The 24,109-nt window shown below is 52.6% G+C and overlaps 1 protein-coding gene across 2 annotated transcripts in view; it reads right to left on the bottom strand.

The window, feature by feature from the left end:
• The window catches only part of MGAT5B (alpha-1,6-mannosylglycoprotein 6-beta-N-acetylglucosaminyltransferase B), a 64,949-nt gene extending 43,005 nt beyond the window's left edge, over window positions 1–21,944 (bottom strand). For both annotated transcript variants that reach the window (XM_027654560.1, XM_027654561.1), the window contains exons 1-2: window positions 21,727–21,944; window positions 15,255–15,367 (exon numbers count right to left, since the gene is read on the bottom strand). In XM_027654560.1, the coding sequence (XP_027510361.1) occupies window positions 15,255–15,367; window positions 21,727–21,794 (181 nt within the window). In that variant the 5' untranslated portion in view covers window positions 21,795–21,944. The remainder of the gene's footprint in view (window positions 1–15,254; window positions 15,368–21,726) is intronic.
• Between the last annotated feature and the right edge of the window lie 2,165 nt (window positions 21,945–24,109).

Below are 24,109 nucleotides of genomic sequence, written 5' to 3'. Positions count from 1 at the left end.
CTCCATTTTGACAGAAGCCACCCCAAACATAGCTGAGCAAATCAGGCAAAGGCACAGCCAAGGAAAATAGAAAAACTCCAAGATGGGCTCAGGTCAGAAAATCCACATTATTTATTTGCCCATAGACTGAACCTACTCCAGTGACATTCCTCCCACAGCCAGGCTCTGTTCAGAACCCTCTGCCCATCCAAGGACTGACTACCCCCCAAATGGGGATTTCCACTCGGAATTTGCTCCTGCTCTGACATGCCAGCATGGCCAGCATGCCAGAGCTGAGACCCTGAACTCAGTTTTTGAGTAAGATGGAGATTGCTCATCCTTCTTGGATTCTCCTGTGCCAGTGGGTGAAGCTGGAGGTCAGGAAAGGGACCTGACACAGCCCCTACAGCTGGCCAGAAAGGCTGAAACCATGACATCAGGTTTCCATGGACAGAGCAGTACCCCTGGCACAAGGATTTGGATCCCAGCTTGTTTGGGGGGGTCAGGCTGTGATGGTTTGCTGGAGGACACAAGGATCATACCTGGGAAGGCAACGGAGATGACCAAGAGCTGCTTCTGTAGCTCACACTGAGCTGTCACCCCAATCCATAGCCAGGCTGCATTTTGTGAATTACAGAGGCTTGTTTAGTGGTGCAGCTCATTTGAATTTTAAATGGTACTCTAAAAGCCTGGGCAGAGCTGGTCCCTGCAGGAAGAGACCTGGGGGGTCCAGAGGGGTTTGGGACGGGTCCCAGGAGCCTCTCCAGCCCTGCCAAGGGAGCCCAATGCTGACCTGGGCAGGGGGACAGGGAAACTGAGGCACAGAGCTCATGTTTCTAGCAGGCAGCAGTGAACTGATGTCTCTGCCAGGCACCCCAGGGTGCTCAGTGCCAAGTTCCCACTGCCCAGACTAAGCTCCCCAGGGATCACCAGGGGATGGAGATTTCCTTCTGCTCAGGCCACATCCACACTCTCCAGGCAATCCAGGCAAGGATGCCTGCTCCGAGTCCTCACCACAGAAGCACAGCTAAGAAGACAGTTCTGCTCCCAAATCACTAATGAGGAAGAAGGATATTCCCACTGGGGAAGAAAACCATTTCCCCTCGGATCCCAGAGAAGCCAGCAGCAAGTGGAGCCGCAAGCTCCAGCCCCACAGCTGAGCCCCTGCCACCAGCCTCGCCCCCCCCAGCGCTCCCACTGCCTTCCCTGAGATTTCCCTGAGATTTCCCCTCATGTCACTGCCACCATCCAGTTTCCCAGCTGGTTTCCAGCGATTCCAGGATGCTTCTCAACAGCAAAGCTCTGAGCTTTGCTGTCAACACTGAGACGAGATATTCCTTCTCCAATAAAGAAATAATAAAAAAAAAAAAACACAAAAAAACTAAGTAAAAATATTAATTAAAAAAAAAAAAATTCCCAGCCTTCCCTGCGTTATCTTTCAGGGCACCCTGCCAGAAAAGCAGAGCTGTGACAGGGCACAGCTCCCCCCAGCCCTCCCCCGGCACTCAGAGGTGAAGTCGAAGCTTTCCCTCATCAACACCTCTCTCTTTCTGTTCCTGGTTTTTGTTGTTGTTGTTGTTGTTCCAGCAGCTTAAGGAGGCTAACAACGACCTGACATTTTTGGCAATGATTATTACATCTCTTGGAAAGTGTGTCTCATTAAAAGCTAAAGAAAGGAAGAAAAGTGCTGAAGCGACCCTTTTAAAAATGCAAGAGCCAGGATTAATTTGTTAACCTGAAGCAGAGAGCCAGACATCTGCCAAAGGGCTGCTCAGCTGCCTGAGCCATCGATGGGGATTCAGAGGATGGAAGCAAGCCCAGCCAGGACCCCCAGCTTCTCCCTGAAGCCAGTGATGAAAATGCCCAAAAGAGAGTTACAAACAGCACTGCAGGCAGCCAGGATAAACCCAAACCTGACTCAACAGCATGAAACCCCGGTAAAATAGTCCTGCAAACCACTTCCTTCAACCAAGCTGCTAATTACTAAGGAAAAAATATTCTAATTTCCCTTGATAATCAGCAGTGATGGGAAAGAAAGTACAAGCAAACCCGATCGACAGATTAATTGGAGTTTGCTAAAGTGTGACAGGGTTTTGACAGTTTTCTGAGTGGCAGCCACGCTTTCAAGGCAATCACTGAACTGACAGAGGTTTTCATAGCAGCACTAGGAAATAATGATTGCAATCAATCATATCTTACCGGATTTCATGAGACATGCTGGTAAACACAGCAGAGGGAGGAGAATTATTTATGGTGCTTCAGAAGAGCATACAGCTAAGTAATTGGATGAAATCAGGGGAAAAAAGGAAAGCATCCCCTAAGGGTGATGTCTCCTGGAAAAACGAGTAGTATCTCTGTGAAACCAGCGGAATAGTCAACAGCCAATATGCTCAAATTTGGATGGGTTGAAACCCAAGGGAATTCACTAATGATGCACTTCTCTTTAAAATACCTTCTTGGAGTGAACACAGCTGTGGGCAGGCATCACCCCCCCCGCCACTACCTGCCACTGGAACCTCCAGGAACAGGAGCCAGGCCGAGTGTGTGGGGGAGTTTTGCTGCATGTGCCGACCTGAACGCGAGGGTGAAGTTCAGTGCCAGATGCCTCCAGGATTCAATGACCCTCGTGGGTCCCTTCCAACTCATAGAATCACTCAGTGATTCTACCACTGCAGGGGCAGGGAGCAGCTGAGAAAGCACCATTTCATGGAGCATCTCTGGCACAGGGACTCCCTGCTGGACAGCCCAGCGCAGGGCTGGGACCGGTGGGGATAATGTGAAGTGACACTGGCAAAGTCCAGGTTGTGCTACAGAGGAAGGAACAAATGGGAAGGAGTTTCCTGTCTGAGACACTGTGATTTGGGATCCTGAGCATCCTCCCCACACCATCCCCCCCCACTGCTCACACTGGGAAGCCATCTCCACAAGCAGGGATGGAGCGTGTAGGATGTCACCCTGTCATACAGGTTTACGTGGTGCTCATGGATGCTTGGGCTGAGGTATTCAAAAGGAGCTAAAACCCCTCAGGAGAACAAAAATGGCACTTTGGGGGCACGTTCCCTTTAGCCACTTGGACTGATTCACAACTCCTTGCCCTGCCCTGATGGCAGCTCCCTGTCCCTGGGTCACTCAGCCCCATCCTGCTCCAGGGAGGCTCACAATGCTCAGCATCAGCTTCACGCTGAGAAGATGGAAAAGAACAAGATTTCCACCCAAATCCAAGTCATTTCAAGGACAGCAAAAGCCTCCCTTACCCATCACTGGCGTACTGCAGGGAGACCAAGGCACAGCCTTGACCCACATCTCCACAGACCCATGTGAACAGCACCCAAAGCATCTCCCTGACATTTAAAATGCAATTCCACGCTGTATCCCCGCTGTCCATATAATGGCTGGTTTGCTGTTGGTTCCCTCCCTTCTCAGACAATCAGGCACATCCCTGCCTGGCCATCTCCAAATGCTCTGGTCCAAGAAGGGAATTTGCTCAGAGGTGGTCAGATGTTACTCACGTCCATTGAAAATACCAGCTGAATTCATTTCCATCTAAAGCATCGTTTGCTTGGCTTTGGTTTCCTCCTTTAAAGAACAACTCCAGGTTACTTAACCCCCTCAAAAGGACAATATTATCTTGAAGGATTTATTGGAGAAGAAACTGGAGGATCCCCGACATGGTGCAGCCAGGCCCAGACCTCACTGCCCAGCTCCTCAGGGGGTGGTACCCAGGGCTGTTCCCAGCCCATCCTCCCATGAGGGCACCCACCCCAGCACGTTCCCAGGGAGCAAAGTTCCAGCCTTTCAATTCTCTGCCCCTCTCATGTTCCCCTATTTACTTTCACTATTGATTTCGATTCAAGCAGATTAAAAGACCGAACAGCCAACTAGCCAAGGGCTAACCCTGACACATAATCCATTACAATCACAGCCCAGAGACCCAGCACTAACTGGAAGCAAGAAAGCCCAAGGCCAGGCTCAGGCTGGCAGTGATGGACACCTTCCATTTCCATCCCTTAGGGGAAGCTGCTCCAGGGATGGGTGAGGTCCCACTGGGTGGTTGTACCCCTCAAGGGGCTCCCAGCCAGTTACTGCCACCACATCTGCCCACATCCACCCACCACATCTGCAAATCCACCCACATCTGCCATTAAACTGCTATAGATTTATTAATTTATGCAGAGAAAATACAGGCCTGCTTAGCCAGTGCCCCAACAGAAAAAAGCACCAGGAGCTGCCACATTTCTGGAGGCACACACAAAGCAGTTTGGGGGGCTACCACGGAAGCAGACACTTTGGCACAGCTCCAGCTGCACCATGGACCTGCTGCTACAGCCCCCCCACACACCAGCAGTGCCTGGGGTCCACAGAGGGGTGACCAATGTGCCACAGAAGTTCCCTGGCTGAAAGCGAGACCCAGCCGTGCTGTGGCACACATGGTGCCCAAAGCAGCACCACCAGCAGGTGGGAAATGACCCTGTTTGGTCCCATAAATCTCTCCTGGAGGCATCCTGTCACCCCTACAGCCTGGCACTGCTCTGCCCACCTCGCCTGGGGACTGTCACATCCTCGGGCTCCGTTATCCTGCACTGCCAACAGCTTCACGAGCAGCGAGCTGTACCTCCCTTCCCCTCCCACAGGGCAAGCAAGTGGCTAAAGGGAACATGCCCCCAGAGTGCTGTTTTTATGCTCCTGAGGGGTTTTAGCTCCTTTTGAAAGCCTCAGCCTCTCCCACCCCAGCACGCTGCAGGTTCTCCCCACAGGGTGATGCCGCCCAGGAGGACGATACCTCACAAGGTCTCATGGAGGAGGTTGGTTAGAGGAAACCACAGAGAGGTCCTGAACACACCTCAGGCTCCACCCAAGGTCCTACCAGCCTTCTTCAAGCCTGCACAGAGTGTGGAGAGGGGTGCCAGCCCGGTGTTCCTGTACCAACCCTGCTGGGTCTGGGGTCTCGTTCCTCCCTCGGGGCAGCCCTTCAGCTGTGGGACCCCAAGCTGAGCCTGCAGAAGGGGCTCCTGATGCTTCTCTACCCCAACCAGCTCCCATTGTTCCCACATCTGAAAGGAAACGCCTGTAGGAGCAGCCTGCAGCTCTATCTCCACCCAAACACTTTCTCTCCCTATTTCCATACAAATAAGAAAAGGCACAAAGCCGAGCAATACAAACAGACACTTAAACTCCCAGCCAGGAGCGTTTCATTGCTGCAAAGGAGAGCACAGGGCTGTTTCCCCCAGCTTTTACTACTTCTTACCTCCCCATACACATCAGAGACCTGGTGTTTCCTCTGGGACATGGGGACAGTCCACAGGACCATCTCCTCCTCTCCCCAGCAGCCCCAGGAGATGGGCTGGAGGAGTTGAGGAAGAGGAGATGAATACACATAACCCCAGCATAAGCTGCAGTTCAGCTTTCATTTAATGGTTGGGGTTTTTTTAGCCCATTTTTTTCTTCCTTTTCATCCCCCTCTAACTTTCTCTTTTTAAAAAGTAGCAGCAGGGAATTTTTAGTTTCTTCTCTATTGCCAGCCAGCACTATTTTAAATTGCATTTTAAGCTTTTCTGCAGTGCTTCAAACACCTCACACTGCAGGACAGGTTTCCAAATTACAAGATTAACATCGATTTTAAATTGCTTCCTAAAACACAAGGGCTCCAGAGCAGGGATGGATCAAGGGCAGCTGCTGGAGCAAATCCCAGGGGACACAGAAGCTCCTGGGCACAGCTGGACCCCACATTGGATGCTGTTGGCACAGCAGAGGCAAAACCAGACCCCAGTTTTGCAGTTGGGACTCCCAATTCCAGCTGAGGAGCAGCACACACTGGTCCCACAGGACAGGGACCAACTTTCATTTGGGTTCTTGGTCTTTATGACAGAGGCTTCTCTACAAGGGCATTGGCACTAACTCAACTCCTCCTCCTCCTAACAGCCCTCGTTGCTGATCCAGAGAAAACTGTACTGTCGAGAGCCAGTGCCTCAAGAATTGCACGAAAGGAAGGATTTGAACCAGCATTTGCACACCCCAAAAGCAGCCAGAGGAAGGTTTCAGGATGCTCAGCACCAGCAACACTCCTCCAGCTCTGCACATCCAGCACTCGAGCCCACAGCCACATTTACAGCTGTCCCGAAAACCTTCTGCTTCAGAAACAGCAGAACTCACTCATTTAACATTTCCAAAATGATTACCATTTCTCCTTCGGCCAAAAATATCGGCCAAACAGCGCTGGGCATCCTGCCACCCTGCTTCCAGGGGCTAATAGATCATCCCCTTCCTCCAAACCCATCAATCTCCATGGAGCCCAGTGGCTGGATCCTTCTGGCAGCAGCGGAGTGGGGCAGGAGCCCCAAGCAGACCCTGCAGGATGAGCCTCAGCTAATCTCTGCTCGAGCTGAACCGAGCCCTGGACTCCCATTTAAGCCAGAGAAACAAATAAATCAATGGGAAAACCCAGCTTTTACAGAGGCTGCTATGGTTCCCACTGTGCTAGTTTTATTTTCTGAAGTACCTGCTGCCTCCCAGGCTCCAGATGAATTTTGATTTAGGAGTGAAAAGGGGTAATAAAAGCATAAAGAGCCATTAACATTCCTCCTGGCCATGGTGGGGTGTTGGCTCATCATGCATTGATGAAAATGCCATTTGACTTCCTTATGAGCTATAGAAAATCAATTAATTGATTTAATCATTCCCTGGGAGTCGTTGCTTACAGAGATAAAAGAGTGCCAGGGCAGCAGGATGCTGTTCCTGCCTCCTCCGATGTGGGGACAGCAGGGAAGGGGTCAGTGCACATCCCTGCACGGAGGTCTTCACCTCTGCTCCCCCAGACTCAGGAATTTACACTCCCATCTTCTCATAGGTTTGGTGGCATAATTTTTTTCTTCTCTTTAAGACTGCAGGCATCAAATTCTGAGCAGTAATTCTACCAAATAGCCACTTCTTCGGTAAGAGAAATGTTCAGAGAGTGGATTCAGTCTTAACCACTGAAACAGCAGGCCTGACACTTCTTTTTACCCCCCCTCAATATGCATTTTCCTCCCACAGAAGTGGGCAGTAACCCCCAGTGTAATGTGGAACCCTGTAGATGCCTTTACTTTCCTTATTTTAACAGCACTCATTTCCCTGCCTGCAACAGTAATTTAATAAGAGCAGTGAAGTTCTACACTTCCACTTGTAACTCCCTTTCCAAGCGTGGGTTGGGGATGGGAGCACAGTGAACGTTCTGATGGGGGACATCAGCAGAAGCAGAAGAGGACACATGCTTTTTATCAACCCCCACTTTCTCCACCCAAACAAAACAATGGTCTGCTCTCAAAAAAATGCAGGTTAAGGACATCCCTGTGTTGGCCATGGGGGTGCAACCCCAGCACAGTGGAGACAGTGGCACTCACAGGTGCTGTGTTACCCACTTGAGAGAGCTCTTGGAGCAACCAAGCATCCAGCAGGAGGTGGCAAAAGGCAATGCTTGAGGCAGAGAGCCCTCACTCTGCATCTGGGTTCTCCATTAATCCCCTTCTCCCCAGCAGTACTTGGACAACAAGGAAGGTGGAGAACAGCCTCAAGCGGTGAGAGCTGCCAGAGTTACCCCCACTTCCCCAGGAAAAATCAAAAGCCCATCACCCCCCAGCACAGCTTCTCACCAAGGAGATCCTCCCAGAACCAACCACCTCCACTTGGCACCAACCAGCCAACTTCTCACAGCATCAGCTGGCTGCTCCAGCCTCCAAGGCAGCTTAGAGTGGCTTTGGAAGGGATGGATGCAGCAAGGCTGGAAATGAGCCCCAGGTACTGAAGAGCTGCCCAGTACACTCCTCCCCATGGGTTCCCCCTGGCTGGCACCCACAGGAGACTCTAATCAAGCTCTGGATACAGTAGGAGAAAAATGAAGCATTGGGGACATGCAGGATCTGCATGTCCCAGCTGGTGCCAAGGAGGTGACACGCACCCACTGACCCACACCCTCTCCATAGGGACCTGGGAAAATGGCCTGGATAACACCCCACAGGCACTGTAGGAAGAGGTGAGCAGAGAGGGAAAACCCCTGCTGCCTTCAGAGAGAGTTCTGCACAAGCAAATTCTGGATTCAGATCCTGAGAGAAGCCTCATCCCCCTGCCTGGACCAGCATCCAGCACCATCCGGCGAGACACGCTCCAGCTTCCACTGATCCTGACAAGCTGCTTACAAGCCGCTGCAGTTACCCAGGGCTGATCAGCAGACAACATCAAAACACGACACAAGCAGCCCGGGAGAGGGTTATAACTCACTCAGGGAGAAACTGGGAATAATTAGCACTGGATTTGCTGAGCAGAGTCTGCCCAGCTCCCTCCCTCCTCTGCCTGCGCCCCCCGTCACTGTCACTTGCTTACACGAGTCTTCACAACTGGTTCTCCTGTCACCTTCGCTGTGCATTAAAGGCAGCAAGACAAATTTATAACTCACATGGCTTTTTGAAAGCAAAGGGAACACGAGCATCCCTGGAATTCCACATATGTGCACCATGTCTCAAGGAAGGAGCAGTCGGAGCCCTCGCTCCTGGGTGCTCTCTCCACCCAGGTCAGGTAAGAAAAGGGATTCTCAAAGCCACAAAGCAACTTTTGGGTATTTTGCCCCACTCAAGCTCCTGCCAGAAGAAGTATGTGCTCTGGAGAGAAGCAGAGTGGGATCTGTCACAGGTGGCAGTGACCCAAGTTTGCAAATGGGTCCTGAAATTACCTTTCCCAAGAGAGAGGGAACTGGGATGGGAGGGTGAACACATTTGTGTTTTGCTTTAAAGCTCCTTCAGGCTGAGCAGCATCTCACTGCAGCCAGCATAGAGCCCAACAAAGTTGTCCCCTCCTCTGCTGTCATCCCTCATGATGAGAGGATACACAGCAGGTCAGGATCATGAACACAGACCTCCTCCTCCTCCTCTTCCTCCTCTCCCACAGTCTCGCACAGTCTCGCACAGCTGACTGTGAGGGAGGAGAAGGAGTTTTTCAAGCTCACTCCAAGCATTGGCAAATGCAAGCTTGACCTTTCTGCATCTTCTGTGAGAACAAATGGCAATATTACCTGGGCATGCTAACCCAGCTGGGATGCTGCTGGAGCAGAAGGAAAAGCAGCAGAGACAGGAGCAGGAGCAAAAGACCTCTCTGAGGAGATCATGTAGGTTCTCTCTCTCTTTCTATTTGGCCTCTTTGCTTCACTCCTCGGGGAGCAATTCAAGGGATTGAAATAACACCAGATCCTGTTGCTTCACAGTCCTACAGCTCTGAAAAAGTGAAGATGCCCTACAAAATCCTGAGCAACTTCCAACATTAGCTTCTGCAGCACAATTCCCACCCCTCCACCAACATCCCTGCTCTGGAGAGAAACAAAAGGCACAAACAACAAAGCACTCAGCTGTGCTGCACAGCCCTGAACCATCTCCCTCTCACCTCTTCCGTGCTCCCTGATGGAAGAAATCGCTTCAGGCAGGTGAGATTCCAGGAACTGGAGCAAGCATCAGCTGCAGGAGAGGCAGAGCACTCCAGCAGCTGGAATACAGGAGGGGAGCTGGGTTTGGGGAGAACAGGGCAGGATTTCTGCCAGGTGATGTTAAACACCATTTCCAGCACAACATGCCTTGGCTGCTGTCTCTGGACCTCCCTTGATAGCCCAACATGGCAAACCAGAGCCACTCTGACACCCCAGGGAAGCTGCAGTGCTCAGTTTCCCCCACATTCTGCATGCAGGACAAGACACCCCAAGCCAGTAAGGGGGGCTTCCCTAGTAGGCTTTCTCTACAACTTTCCCAGATTTTTTTTTTATTCCCTAATAAACGAATACAAATGATCAAGTCTCAGAGGTTTTTGCAGCAGAAGTTGTTCTCAGCAGTTGTTCTCTGCTGCACTGGCCACCTCCAGACAGATTCCAGGTCAAGTCACCTTTGCCCTGCTGCAGAAAGTCACAGTGGTGTAGGACTGGGAAACCCCCTGTCCCAGTCCACAAGCTGTTTATTATCCCATCAGGGTCCATATCCTGCAGCCCCAAGAAGAACAAACCCCAAAAGACATCTTGGCAACCTAGGAAAACGTGCAACAGCCTTGCAGAGGATGTGCTTCACCCCTGCTTTCTTGTATTTTCCAGTTTATGCTCTAAAATCAGCTCTCCACCACCCCTGCCCTTCCTTCATCCCATCCCCACCAATCCCTTTTCCAAGGCAGTTGAGGAAACACAATGTAGGAGCCCAGCTGTGGTCACTGACAGGAAAACAGCAGGAGATGCTGCTGGGAAGCTCGTTTTGGGGTGGAAAAGGGCAGGTGCTGAGCTCTCAAGCTGAGAAGCAGGAAACACTTGAAAACAGGTTAAAAAGACAGTAAACACACAACTCCAGTCGCTCAGCAAACCACCACTTCCCAAAGGCATCGGGATTCAAGGACCTCAGCATGAGAACTGCTCCTGCAGTTCTCACAGACCCCAAACACCTCCATCTATATGAACCACTCAAAGCCCTTGTACCAAAGCACCACCAAGGTCAGCTGAAATCAAACCAGACCCCTCTGGCAAGAATCAGAAGCCCAGCAGGAGGGCAGAGCTCAACTCCAGCTGATCCGGGATATCAGGACCCGTCCTACACATCCCCTGGGTCTGCAGCAAATCCCTCCAGCACCTCATACCCAACAGGAACCAACAGCAAGAGGAATCCAGAGGCTTTTGATTTTTTGAACAAGCTACAGCCGTTCCAGGCACTCTTCCAGCCACATCTAATGGTGTTTTAACACTTAATAACCTGTTTTCCTCTGCTAATCCCCTGCAGCAGCAAACTCCACCACCAGGATGTATATCCCTAGCAAACCCAGCCTGGGGGACCACTGCCAAACCCCTCCTGGCTCCACTGCCAGCACCAGGATTGCAGATTCTGGTACTTTTTCAGGATCAGCCCCCTGCCCCTTAACTCTGGCAGTAAAACAACCCCAAGAAAGATGCTTGGGAAAAAAAAGAAACACCGAACATCTTAAATTCTAAAGAGCAGGAGAGAAGAGGACACAAACAACTCAATCTCGTGAGTCTAGAGCCCTTCCCGAAACATCTCCCACGTTCAAAATTTATAGACCTATCTGTTCCCTTTTTTATCTACATCTTTGTTTGCAGAACAAATTCTCTCGGTGGCCATTTCAAAACAAAGGAACCTTTGTCTGTGTTTACTTGACAGCAGCGGATTAGGATAAAATAACTTGCATTTCAGAAGGCTTTTTTTTATTTATTGTCAAGATGCAAAGCCTCTGCTGCATCGAATCACCAAGCAGAGAATCCATCTGAGGAATGATTTCTGGCACACACTGAGAAACTTGGCTTTTGGAGACAACTGCCAAGAAAGGGATTCACATACAAAAATCAAATTTTAAATGGGATTAACTTTTGGACTGTGACATTATCCATTTCTCCTTTTCATGCTCCTGCCTCACATCTATCTTTATTTTGGTTATGATCAGCTGCTCGCACAGCTGAGAAGCCAAGAAAGCCCTTGGCAGGGCGGGGGTATTTTCATGTTTCCCCTTGGATTGCAATATCTGAGGTTCAGGGTTGGGCTGGTCAGGACACCCAGGGAGAAACAGGAACAGCCCCACCCTAAACTGGACTGTGAGCTTTAGCATTTACCCACAACACAAAGGATCTCTTGGATGCAAACGATTTTTAAGCAAGTGATTTTTTGACACCTCCTGATACTCTGCACCCACCCCAGCCCTGCAGGCACTGAAGCACAGGGGCAGCTTCCCCTGCACAGCATCAATGCTGAGCTTGGCAGGACATGTGGAAACAACAAGCAGCACAAACAGCCACAAAAGCTGGGATCAGCCCCAGGAAGGACCACAGGACCTGACACTCACTAGCCAAAAGCCTACCCTGCTAAAGACACCAGCTCTGCTGGTAGAGCAGCCCACCTCAGAGTGCCTGGGAGAGGATGCTGCCAGCTTCCCTGCAACATCCAGCAGCTAATGAATAATGCTCAGAAGGGCCCATAAACCCTGTGCTTCGATGAGTCCAGGTGGAGCAGGGAACAGCAGCAAGGATCAGGCTCCTTCCCCACCAGCCCAGTCCCAAGAGATACTTAAGCCTGGGCATGGCAAATGTGAGGCCACACACCCAGAACTCCTCCAAAGCCATCAGCCCTGAACCTGTCCAGGTTTGTGGGAATATCAGCCTGATTCCCACCTCTCCTCACACCAAGGGCTGATCAGTCCAGCAAAATTAACCTGCTCCTCTGAGCTCACCCTCAGCCCAGCACTGTGCATCTAACAGCAGCAGTAACCACCAGGAATATTTCTTGGGTTTCCTTGGGATCCACAACACGTGTTAATTAAATGCCAGTTTGTTATTCAAACAGACCTTTTGAGACTTCACAGGGCTAATAAGCAGCATATCCACTTCTGTTCCCATCCCCCTGACTCTGACGTGCATTCCCACCCTCCTCCACGTGATCTCCGCACTCCCCCAGCCAGGAGGGACCTCTGGAGTCGCTTCCCTGACCTCCTGCTCCAAACAGAAGGGGTCAGACCTGCCCACAGCCTCACGTCAGCCAGAAATGTTCTCAGAGTCCCCAAGGATGGAGTTTCCCCAGCTTCCCGTGGGCTTTGACTCCCCATTTCCCAGTGCACCAGTAAGGCTGCCCAGTGCACATCATCCTTCCTGACTTTTTCCATGGGTGTGATAGTTGGCTTTTCCAGCCACCAGAGCCTCCCCCAACAGCCACCTTTCACAGGTGACAGAGAGGGGTCTGTAGTGACATTAGACAGCTCCTGCCTTGTGCATGTCCCGAGGTCTTGGTCCCGCTCTGCTCTGGGGGTTGCTCACCCCATGTAGCTGTTTGCAGGGAGCCCTGCTGGGCACAGCTACATCACCCTGTGGGACAGCCAGTCCCTATGTATCAGTGTCACAGGAAAGGCTGAACCCAGTGTCAGAGAGATAGAAAAAAACTTCTCAGGTTGCACCTGCCAAGTCCTGAGGACAAAGAATATAACTCTCCTCCAATCTGGCATCCTTCCTCCAGAGACAGGAGAGAGGATCCTTTGTGTTCAAAAACAGTGTGTGAGACCATGAATGAGCCATACCTCCCCCAATAAGAAACACAGCAACAGCCAAATGTGCAGCAATTTATCTGGAAGCAATACTTTGCTTGCCAAATCCACAGAATAAAGAAAAAAATTGGTTTGACACTGAATTTTTGAGCTTTCTAACAAAGCGGGACTTGCCTTAGCCAGTTAGAAACCTAAGAGACCAAAACCCTGAAAAATTAGAGGATCTAGATTATTATTTATTTCTTTTCTTCTTTAAATGAGACCAACCAGGCATTACCAGAAGCAACATTCAACCTGCACCACCTCAGAGCAAAGCAGCATCTCCCCTGACTAGCCAGGCTGGTGCTCACAGCCCTCAGCACAGCTGAAGGGGTTCAGTGCAAGGAAGAGAACCCATTTACACACCTTGATTTAAGCACCTGAAGCAGTAATTATGAAGAACTCAAAGGTGAGAGCCTGAAAAAGGAGGTTTCTTGTGATCCAGCTCCAGAACTGCACTGACATTGTACCCAGTGAAGAAGACACAGGCAAGGATGGAATCAGTGGACTCAAAGGTCTGGATTAAACTGATTACAAGAATAAAGATGGGAAAACTATTCTACTCCAAGGCATCCAGAGAGGGGATAAAGAGATTAATAATTGCCTTTTTGCCATCATTTCACCCCAACTTTAAGGTCCTCTGGGGTGACACCAGGTGCTTCTGCAGGTTTCTGGAAACCTTTGCTGCTCCTTGCAGCACAACCTGTGCCACCTCTCAGCTATGCTGGTCCCACAGTTAATCAGTCCCTCTTTGCCTTTCTTCTAGTTCTCTGCAAACTCCTTGGGGACACTGGAGCTCTCCTGGGACAGAGAGCAGCTGTAACAGTGACACCTTTGATTTCAAACTCAGCAATCTTTTCAAGACCCATCTCCTCAAAAGCCAGGTCTGGAGGAGGCAGTGGTCTGGGGGCTTCTGCCCACCCTCCTCATGTGCTGCTTTTCATCCTGAGAAGGAAGAAATCCCCTATATCCAGGTTCCACTCACCAGCTATCCCAGGAGTGTTCTTGGAGTGGGGACAGAGACATTAACACAGCACCACCTTCCTTAGAGGGTCAGGTACCTTGACTGTGCCAAGATATGCAGAAACAGCAAAAAGCACTGATCCTGCAACCTCCTCAGGCTGAGGTCACCAGGAAAACACCAGTCCCTTGGAGAAGGGGTTTAATAGAGCTGGTGATGGGATTAGGGGAGCAGAGGGGAAAGAACACCAGCCACCACTGATAGAGAGAACACAAACCAGCTGCCCATTCATCTCTCTGAAAGTCAGCTAAGCAGTTCAACAAGTACCATCCAACTTCTGCAAACCACCACTTTAGTCTTCTACTCCTGTAAGGAAGTAACTAGCACTTCCTCCAGCACCAAAAGGAAAGGATTTAATGTCGCAAAATCATATTCCAGGTGAGGCTGTGGAGCTCAGATCCCTCCATGCTTCTGGTACAGAGGAAGAGGACACCATGGTGGCCTGACCAAGCCCATCTCGCCCTGCTCAGCAGAGTTCAAGATGGGAATTTCCCTCTGTGCAGTTCAGTCGACTGGAATCACAGAGGAAAAGTTGGGGGAAGCTCAATTCCTGGCAGCAGTGTCCTCCCAGAGCAAGGGCAGGACATGACCCTCCCACCACAGAAGCTGTCTGCTGAGCTGACTTCATGTCTCGCCAAAAGAGGTGTTTTAAAAAATGTAACAGAACACACACTTGCTAAAAATCCAATTATTCTTTTCTGTGTTTCAGTACATCCACTAAACCACAAAGGCCTTTTTATTCTCCCTTCCCAAAGAAACAATTTCCACTCCCTGCAGACCAAAACTGCTCAAAACCACTGACCCCTCCGAGCACCTGAGCCAAATCCTCCACGTGTCAGACCAGGTGCAGCCCATGCAACCCACACTGCTGCCAGCTGAAGGTCTAATCCCACTGTTTCCCCATCCCTCTGCTGTGAGCCAGGGTCAGTACCCACACTCCAGTACTTGTCCCCACTGTGTCACACCTCTGGATGTGAACACAGACAGGTTTTAGACACATGACTGCAAAGTGCCCCACACTATGGCAAGAAGGGCCAACAGGACCCTGAACCATCCTGACGCTCCTGAAATGGGCCAGGAGGGACCTGTGGGAATGGAGGATCCAAGCACCATCCTCCTGCATCCTTGGCAGGATGGACATGGAGCACATGGAGCATCCCACGGGACAGGATGGACATGGAGCTGTTCTTACCTTCAGTCCGGATGGTGAAGGGTGAGTCCCCCAGGCGCTTGGCTGAGAACTGCCCTCCCAGAGAAGTCATCAGGAAGCACAGGGTAAAAAATCCAATGCCCAGCACGAAAATCCTGTGGGAGAGAAATTAGAGCTGGAGGTGTGATGAGGAACCAGCTCACTCCCGGGGCAGCTCCACCACCCTCCGCGCCTGGGGTAACCCCTCTGCAGGAGCCGCCCTGTTTTGGGGTGTATGGGACCATCCCAACTTCCCAACTGCTCCATCCCCATGGATCACTCCATTCAGCACAGGCAAGGAGCATCTCTGCAGCCCCAGTCCCACAAGAGTACACCAGCACCTCACCCCAACCACGGCCAGACCCACCCATGCTTCACAAGAGCCCCAGGGGTCTTCTGCCCAAACCCTGGCACTGAGCAGGCAGGTTCTGCCTGAGAACACCCTCTGAAATCCCTGCAGCCTGCTCTGATAGACAGGCCCTGAAGGGGGAGTGGAGGACTTGCATCTTCAGTGGGAAACCTGAGCCAGACCATGACTGCCAGACCAAGATGCTCCACTAGATCCAGCCCAACAACCTCGACCACAGGAACCACTACAATGAACAATACCCATGTTCCTCCTGGGAGAGTCCAGAGTAAAGAAAGGCCTTGTACCTTCCCTTCCTCCTACAGGATCTAAAAAAAAAAAACCAAACCCTTTTTTTTTTTTCTTTAAGTAAGACCTTTTGTTCCCCTGTAACTAGGCCACCAGCATTTGCCATTGTGTCTGGCACGACCTGTGCAGCACGGGCAGATGAGGAGGGACCTGCACTGGCAGCAGGGAGATGAGGAGGGACCTGCACTGGCAGCACACACATGACCTGGGACCATCCCATCACTGCTTTGTTCATCCAGACTGCCAGGAAAGCAGCTCCCACAGGGACACACCAGGCAGGATATCACCCTGCATGTCACTCCCATCCGAGCTCGTGGTCACCTCCAGCTGCACAAGAAGCAGGAGCCCTCAACACCGCTCCTGCTCAGGCCAAATTCAGGCCAGTAACTTTTTGGGGAGTGAAAAGGCTGATGGCAAGAGCTCTGTGCCAGCAGGAGGGTTATTGTGCACCAGGGAGCACAAAGCAGAGCACACTGTGCCAAGGGATGGATGCCTGGCCTCCTTCCACTGCTCAGAGATGCTGCCGTCATCTCCGAGACTCTGTGGAGGTGCAGGATCCTCCAAAGGACACACGGGAAAAGCCCTGGCAGAGCCACTGCCAGGTGCCATGTACAACAGCTTCCAGAGCCATGGTGTACCAGGGATCCCAGCAAACACAGGGAAAATTTTAAGAAGGTGAAGGAAAAAAGATATCTGCCAGGCAGCCTTGTGAAACAACAGGTTTGTCGTCTGATAAATAAATCATATGTGGAACAGGGAGCTGAGGAAGACCTTAGGGGTGGTGGTCACTTGACATTGCTTCCTCCCAGCATCCCTGAGCCAGAGAAAAGCAAACCATGGAGGACAGGAACCAGCAACTCTCCTCTACAAGCTCGCAGCATTATCCACAGGGCTCGGGAGCTGTGCACACAGACCCACAGCACAATCACTCAACACCCAAACCAGGCTTTTCCAGAGAACGGCTTGCAAAGGAGCCCCCCATCTAAGCATTGCTACATAGTTAAAAGGCAGAGGATCAGGAACCAGCCACCAACTCTGAGCTACAACGCACCAGCATGGCAATTATCTGCCGCTGAAAAGGGCTGGCAAATAAAGTGACCTCCTTCAAAGCCCTTGTTAGCGACAGGAGATGTTGTGAAGAGCTGAAGTACAGGGTCAAGCAGCTCAAGAAGGACTGGGCTTCCTCAGGGAGATCTACTGGAGGAGCTCCCAGGGCAGCTCCTTACTGTCCCAGAACAGCATTGCCAAGCTTTCCTTGCCTGGAAAGACTCCTGGGCAGGACATGGCACCCCCAGAGGACCCCATGAGCTCCCTACCTCCATCCCACCAGCTCGGATGCTGCTGTCGCACAGACAACGCACACAGTTGCAAGTTGCAGTGCAAGAACAAAGGGCTTCCTCTGCCTGCTCTGAGGAGGATCAGCCTTGCTCACAACAGACAGGCACCTGACCCTGGTCCATCCCCCTGCTCCCATGGACCAGCCCTGCCCCATCCCCAGCAGATCAGGGGCACCTGGCCACGGCTCTGGGGGAGCAGCACTCTGCAGCTCCCCACCCCCTTCTCACCTAACCAGGAGAAAAAGCAACACCCTGGGCTCATCAGCATTAACAAGCTCTGACAGCAGCACACTCAGCACCAGCACAAACACTCCCTGACAGCCAGGCCGGGAGATCTGACCCACCTGGGAGAGGGGATGCTCAAGGGCATCACTAAAACTGCCTGACACCCCTGTGCAGGCACTCCAGGAGTGAAGCAGCTCAGGTCCCTTTCATTTCTGAATGAGACTGTCCTGGAAGGGTGGAAAGCAGTTTAAACAAGCTACATTAAGTCTCTGCTAATCCTGATTCCCATCCCTGAAGGCCTGGCTACAGGCATGGCTGGAGTGCCCTACAAGCAGTAACTAGTGCAGCACAGCCATCCCCTCCCCAGCAGATGCTGATAAACCATCGAGCTGCAGCATCTGCACAGATGCCCACGGACCTCAGCCCTGATCCCAAAGCAGACTTCAGAGCAGGGTTTCCAGAGAGCCGTGGTCCAGCTCCAGCACGGAGGTGATTGTGGAGGCAGCAGAGCATCTCTGATGCTGCAAAGCAACGTGGTGTCCCATAAATAGCTTGGAGAGGGGGTGATCTGGGGACATTAGTGCATTCCCATTATCACACCCTGTTCTCAGCCACACAGCACAGTGCTGGGTCTGGAAAAGGCTCTCAGGAACACAGTGGAGGGGTTTGCAGCACTCAGCTTGGCTCTGGAGGGCTGAATTTGTCCTTAGAGAAGCAGAAGGGGGCCACTGTCTGCCATGGCACTTCCCTGGCAGGACAGGACAACAGCACAGTGGAGAAGAAACAAGCTGAAGGAGGTCAAAGCTCAGCAATGCCCTGTGACCGAGGGTCCTCCCTGGGAGCATATCATGGTACAAAACCCACCCAAGGCCCCCTCCTGCTGCCAGCTGCCCCCTCCCCCAAGGGACATTTTAACACAGCATCACCTGACTAAGTGCTCTGATCTGATCTTGTTCTTTGCTCTCACCCCTCCTACTGACAATATCTTCATCATTATGCAAGACCTTGTTTACGGTTTTTAATCTTCGTAATTATACTCTGGCAAGGAGTGATGGTTAAACACCAAGCAGAAAGAAAGAGGGGAAGGGAAGCATAAGAGGGAGAAAACAAAAAGGGGAAGGGAGGGAAAAGGTATAAAGGTGCTCTGTTATCTCACTAGGAAACAAAACCTTTTTCATTTTGACTGGATTACACAGAGAGTAGGGGAGATGCAAGATGCTTTCTCCGTAGGAAAGAAAAAAGGGAATAAGAGCCTAACTGGAATTGCTGTGTTTGGGAGAGAAGTGGATTGAGCCCAGCAGCAGTACTCCAGGGAGCATGGAGGGTGCAGAGGTGGGCTCTCAGCCTGAGGACTCCATCTCTTTTACTTCTGTTGATCTTCTCCAGATGATTAAAAATGCTTGGCCGAGCCTTATCTGAGCAGTCTCTATATGCAGAAAAAAACCATGAAGCAGGTAAAACATACCAGTCCCCAGATATTCCAAATTGTCCAAAGGCACTGGGTCCTCTGCCCCAAAATCAAGTCTGACTCCCTGAAGACTGTGGAGCTCCAATGAACAGTAACATCTATCCTGCATGCTGGCTTTGCCTGTCATCCCACATCACGTTTAATTCATCTCCCAGGCACAGTTCTGGTGCCAAGTCCCTCTCCACATCCTCCCCAAACTGAAATGTTCACAGTTCTGGGCTCTGGCTTGGTGCCAAAAGAGAAGGAAGCCAAATTCCCTGAGCCTTTAGTGAAAATTGGAAGTGATGCCCAGTCGTGGCAGATTCTGGCCCATGGAACTGAAAGCTGGACGTGACCAGGAGGGTCTGAGCGCTGAGTTGGGAGGCAGTGGAAGGAGGAAAGCCAGCAGCACCCAGCAGGTGACACTGGGACTGTGTCCACAGTGCTGCATCACCCTGCTGGGACCCACAGGAAGAATATTACACAGATGCACAGGGGAAAACAAGGGCTACGGAGAACAGGTAACATCTTTTATTAAACAAGTTTTCAACACCCAAGTCTCTTAAGCCCAGAGGCTGAGCCACCATTCCTACAAGCAGCAGCAGTCAAGTTAATAAAAGATGATCCTTCTCCTGCAAACCTTTTTTTGCTCAGAGCTCAACACCATCACAGCACTGCTGAACTGATGCTCAGCCGTGGGCATCGTCTTCCACAAAGGGGACCAGAGTGAACTCTCTCACTGATCAATGTTATATCACCAGCTTTGGTTTCCAGCTGGCAAACTTGCCTGGACTCCCCAAGTTCTACAAAACCAAGAGCTGGTCGAGCTGGACCAGGGCTCCACAGTGAATTCGTGACTAAATCCGGCACCACGAAACACGCACGGAGAGATGTGCTCTCTCTTCCCTTCCCCTTTGCTGCAGGAGCTCTTGCAGCTCAGGGCTTTGCACTGCTTTGCTAAGCATGTCTGGAGGATGGTTAATGAAATGTTTTGGTGCAAAGAATCAGGTTTCCTGTTCGCTGTTTGACGACAGCAGGGCTGCCAGGAGTCTACACCAGGCAGGGGATCACACCCCGGGATTCCCTGGAGCAGTGAGGCTTTGCCCAGCCAGCAACAAGGAACCGATTTACATCCCGATTGTCACAATCTACTCCCACTCCTGTAGGTGATCCACATCGGCTGAGAATGTGGGTGCTGATTTTAGGGCAAGGGGTGCTGATTTGTGCCAGGTTACTGCTGGAGTGGGGCAGTGCCAACACTTGCCCACGCTGGGCTGGGAGCAAGGTGACACAGGACTGTGGCATGGGGGATGGGGGGGGGGGTGGTGTCACACTCAGCATGACAGCAGCATGGAGGAGGTGCAGAGGTCCTGGACATTGTGGGACAGCAAAGAGATGGTCCTGAGAATTTCTCCTCTTACACAGAGAAAGCCTGATTTTTAACAAAGGCAACCCTGCTGGTTCCCATGGAACCGATACTGGTCTGTAATGGTTTGAGAGTAGAAGCTGACCCAGGGCACACAGACAGGATAGTGCAGGTCCTCCACACTGCTACAGATACCAGGGACCTTCCAGCCACCACAGAACTCTCATTCACACACATCCTCATCTCCAATGGGACCTTCTGATCACCTTGCGACACGCTCCCTGTGCTCCCCCATCCTGATTCCAGGTCTCTGCTGAAGATGAGTTCCCCTGCTCCAGGGGTGATGTCCAGGGGACAGGGATGCTTAGGCCAGTCTCTTCTTCATTATGGACTTCAAACCCAGTTAAGAAAGCAAACAGCCAAGTGAAGAGCCCCAGGCATGTGTGTCCTTCCCATCTCTCTCACAATCGTTCCCCATTCCACACTCAGAGCAAACCTGAGCCGTGGGGACCCTCACGCCTCTGCCACCACTTTCTGACATCCCCTTGGCCAAGCTCCCCAGTCCCAGGGCACTGCTGCGGGACCCAGCAGCAGGAATCCCTCCAGGCAAGCACTGCAGAGCCAGGCAGCTCCCGGGCACAGGCAGTCAGCACCTCCAGAGTGCAAAAGAGAGGCACAGCCTGTCCTCTCTGAAGCTCCGGGCGGTACCTGGGCTAAGGAAAAAGGCAGCGACCAGATCCCTCCAGTGATCCCAGACCTTCAAACACAGCGGGGAGCGCCGGCAACCGCTGGGCTGGGCTGACCCCACCTTGAGCTTCGTCCCACGGTACCAGCCCCTCTGTGGGTTTTTGGTGCCTCTCCCCATAGAAAAACCCAGCAGCTACCAGCGTCTCCCATGTGTCTCCAGCCTGGGAGTAACCCAAGAGCACCTACAGTGAAGCAAGAAAGCTGGAGAGCAAGGACTGGAGAGGGGAAGCGAATGCATGACGGCAAACACGAGGAGTTACACCAAGGGGAGAAAAGCAGTGGGTCGGTACGGGTGTGCTGGAGCCGGAGGGTTTCAGGTTTGGATATCGACCCCAACCCCGCTGCCCGTTCAGGGTGGGTTTCAAAATCTTCATCGGCAGGAGCAGGTTTAAACCAGAGGAACCGAAACCCCCCGAGCGCCAACATCTCTGAGAACGGTATCAAAGAAGCCAGCGGCGAACAGCCCGGTGATAACCCCAAAGACACCGGCGGGAGGGGGGAACCGGGGGCCGCCAGCCTGCGAGAGCTGCGGGACCCGCAGGCTGACCCGCGGGCAAACCCGCCTGGATCCCTGACATCCTCCTCTGTGCCCAACCCACACAAACACCCCCCGTCCAGCCGCAGCCCCCCAAGATCCGCCACCCGCAGGAGCCGGGCGAGGCGGGAGCAAGGGAGAGAAGGAAACACGCCAACTTTACCTAAAGGGTCTCAAGGTGACGAGGCATCTTCTGACCATTATCTTCCCATCCGCGTTGACTGTGATCATCGTTCAAAGTTGCGGGGAGCGGAGGGCGGCCCCCGCACCCCCCCGACACGCTCCGAGGGGCTCAGCGGGCGGAGCGCGGGGCTCCGCGGGGGCGCATGGCGGGGTGCGGGTGGGGGGCACCTCCCCGCCCGCCCTACCCCTGCCCCTGCCCGGGGCCGGCCGAGCCCATGGCCGGGCCGCTCCGCTCCGCGCAGCCCCGCGCAGCGGCTCCGCTCCGCCCCGCACCGCCCCGCACCGCCCCGCGGAGCCTCCGCCGGGCGCCGCGTGCCATCTAGCGGCAACCCGGCCCCGCGGAGGGGGTGCCCGGGCCGGGGGGTGCCCGGGGAGGGGGTGCGGCAGCCCCCCGAGGAGAGGGGATGGCGTTCTGGGGGGAGGATGGCCGGTTTTCGGCGGAGAGCGCGGCCGCATCCCGGTGCGGGTGACCCCCGGCGTGGGGACCTCGGGAGGTGGGGATTTGGCCCTTTTTGGCAAAATGGGGTAGGGGAGTCAACCCAGAAATGCCACTCCCGCGGGTCCTGTTTGCTTTTGGAGGCTTTAGGAGCGGGGCAAACCTCTTTTCTTAGGAATGGGGGTTCTGGACTCGCTCTGACAGCATCAGCCTGCGGCTTTGCAGCCCCATCACCCTCTTTTTCTTTCCGGGGGGCAACAATCACAGTCCATGATGTGGCTTCCCAAAGTCTCCAGACACTCCTGGTTGCTGCCAAAAGGACCAGGGTGGTGTCCTTGGGAAAGACAAAAGGGCCGTGAGAGCTGAGGCGGGAGGAGCAGCTGCTGAGCTCAGCAGAGGTGTTCCCAGCTCTCCCGTGAAAGGTGACAGGCACAAAAAGCCTCCCAAAGCTTGGGACTTAAAGGAGCCGAATGTGTCCAGAGCTTATAGAGACATCCCCCTCACCAGGGGTGAGGGAGGGGATGCAGCACCCCGGAGGGAGCACAGGATTGCAGAAAGCTGGGAGGAGGACACAGTTCCTGGTGTGTTCATCTGGCCACACTGCAGGACAGGACCAGGGGAAGGCTGTGGTCTGGGGGGGCTGTGGTGCCAACAGGGCCCTCTCATGCCATGCTGACCCCATGGCCGGCTGTCCCTCTCTGCCCACCACCACAAAGCACAGGCTGACACTGAGGGAAAGCTGCCCCTTTGCCTTCCCTATTGCAGACACTCTCCTCCCATGGTCTTTCCCAGCACTTCTCCATCCCTTCTTCCCAGGGCAAGAAATATTCCTCCAGCCCCACCTGCCTGGAATGGCTCAGCAATCTACCCCCCAAGTGCTGAGCAATTTCAACACCCTCCTGTCTCCAACAATCCCCTCCATGTAAACTAACCGTGGGTTCCTTTGCTTGTGCACAATCCCAGTGTTTTCCCATGAGGCTGATGAAGAGGAAGTGCTGCCGTCATGCTCTGATTTCCATAGGGATCCCAGGCACTCACACTGCTTCCTTCTCCCTGATGGAAACCAAGGGGGGCTTCAGTCATCAGGGCTCTGGGGAGCATGTGCTTCAACATCATCAGCCACAGCTGGAAATGTACCACGAAACAGCACTTTCTCCCCATGAAACAGCAATTTTTTTTCAAGCAGAAGTGAGAAGCAAAACCGTATTCTTTAGGGCTTCATAAATACAGAAGGATTTTTGTGTTCCCCCACAGGGAAGGAGTCATTGCCACACTGGGTGTGAGCAGGATAATAGTGGGCTGAGGCAGACAGGCTGAGGATTAGCAGGAAATGTGGCTCAGGAACAGCAGCCAGCCAAATCCAAACCCTCAGGTCAGCTCTCCCTGAGCTTCAATATGGGCAGCCCAAAATCTTGGCAAGGACACCCTTCTCTGAAGCCCATCCTGTGTGGACCTAATGGATGCAACCACTGCATGGACAGATCCAGCTGGTGTGCTCAGTCCTTGCTATTTTAGGTGCAGTTGGGAGCATCTGGCCTTCTCTGCTAAAACCATCTGGTTTTCTTCACCTGGTCATTGGGCAAGGAGAGGAGCAGCAGGCTGATGAAGGGCTGTGGGGATCCTGCCACCTCTGATCTCCTTGCTCATGACTGCTCCCCTGCTTTCCAGCTCCTGCTGCTCTGACAGGACACTGTTAGTCCCCATCTGAGCTGTAAATCACCTAAAACCTGGTGTTTCCTTACTTGCTGCCCTCAAGAGCCCAGCTCCAGCTGGCAGCAGGAGGCAGAGCCCTTCATTCTGAGATCAGCTCAGCTCAATGGGGCTGGAAACCTTCCAAATGCACATAAACACACTGCATGGAGTGGTCAATGGAGCAGCCAAATCTCTTCCTCTAGTGTGCCAGGAGCCAGCTGCACCTTCCCAAGAG

This window comes from Corapipo altera, unplaced genomic scaffold, assembly GCF_003945725.1.
Source record: "Corapipo altera isolate COAL_440 unplaced genomic scaffold, ASM394572v1 343, whole genome shotgun sequence".
NCBI lineage: Eukaryota > Metazoa > Chordata > Aves > Passeriformes > Pipridae > Corapipo > Corapipo altera.
Note: the sequence above shows the minus strand (reverse complement) of the source record. Positions and strands in the feature narration are given on the sequence as shown.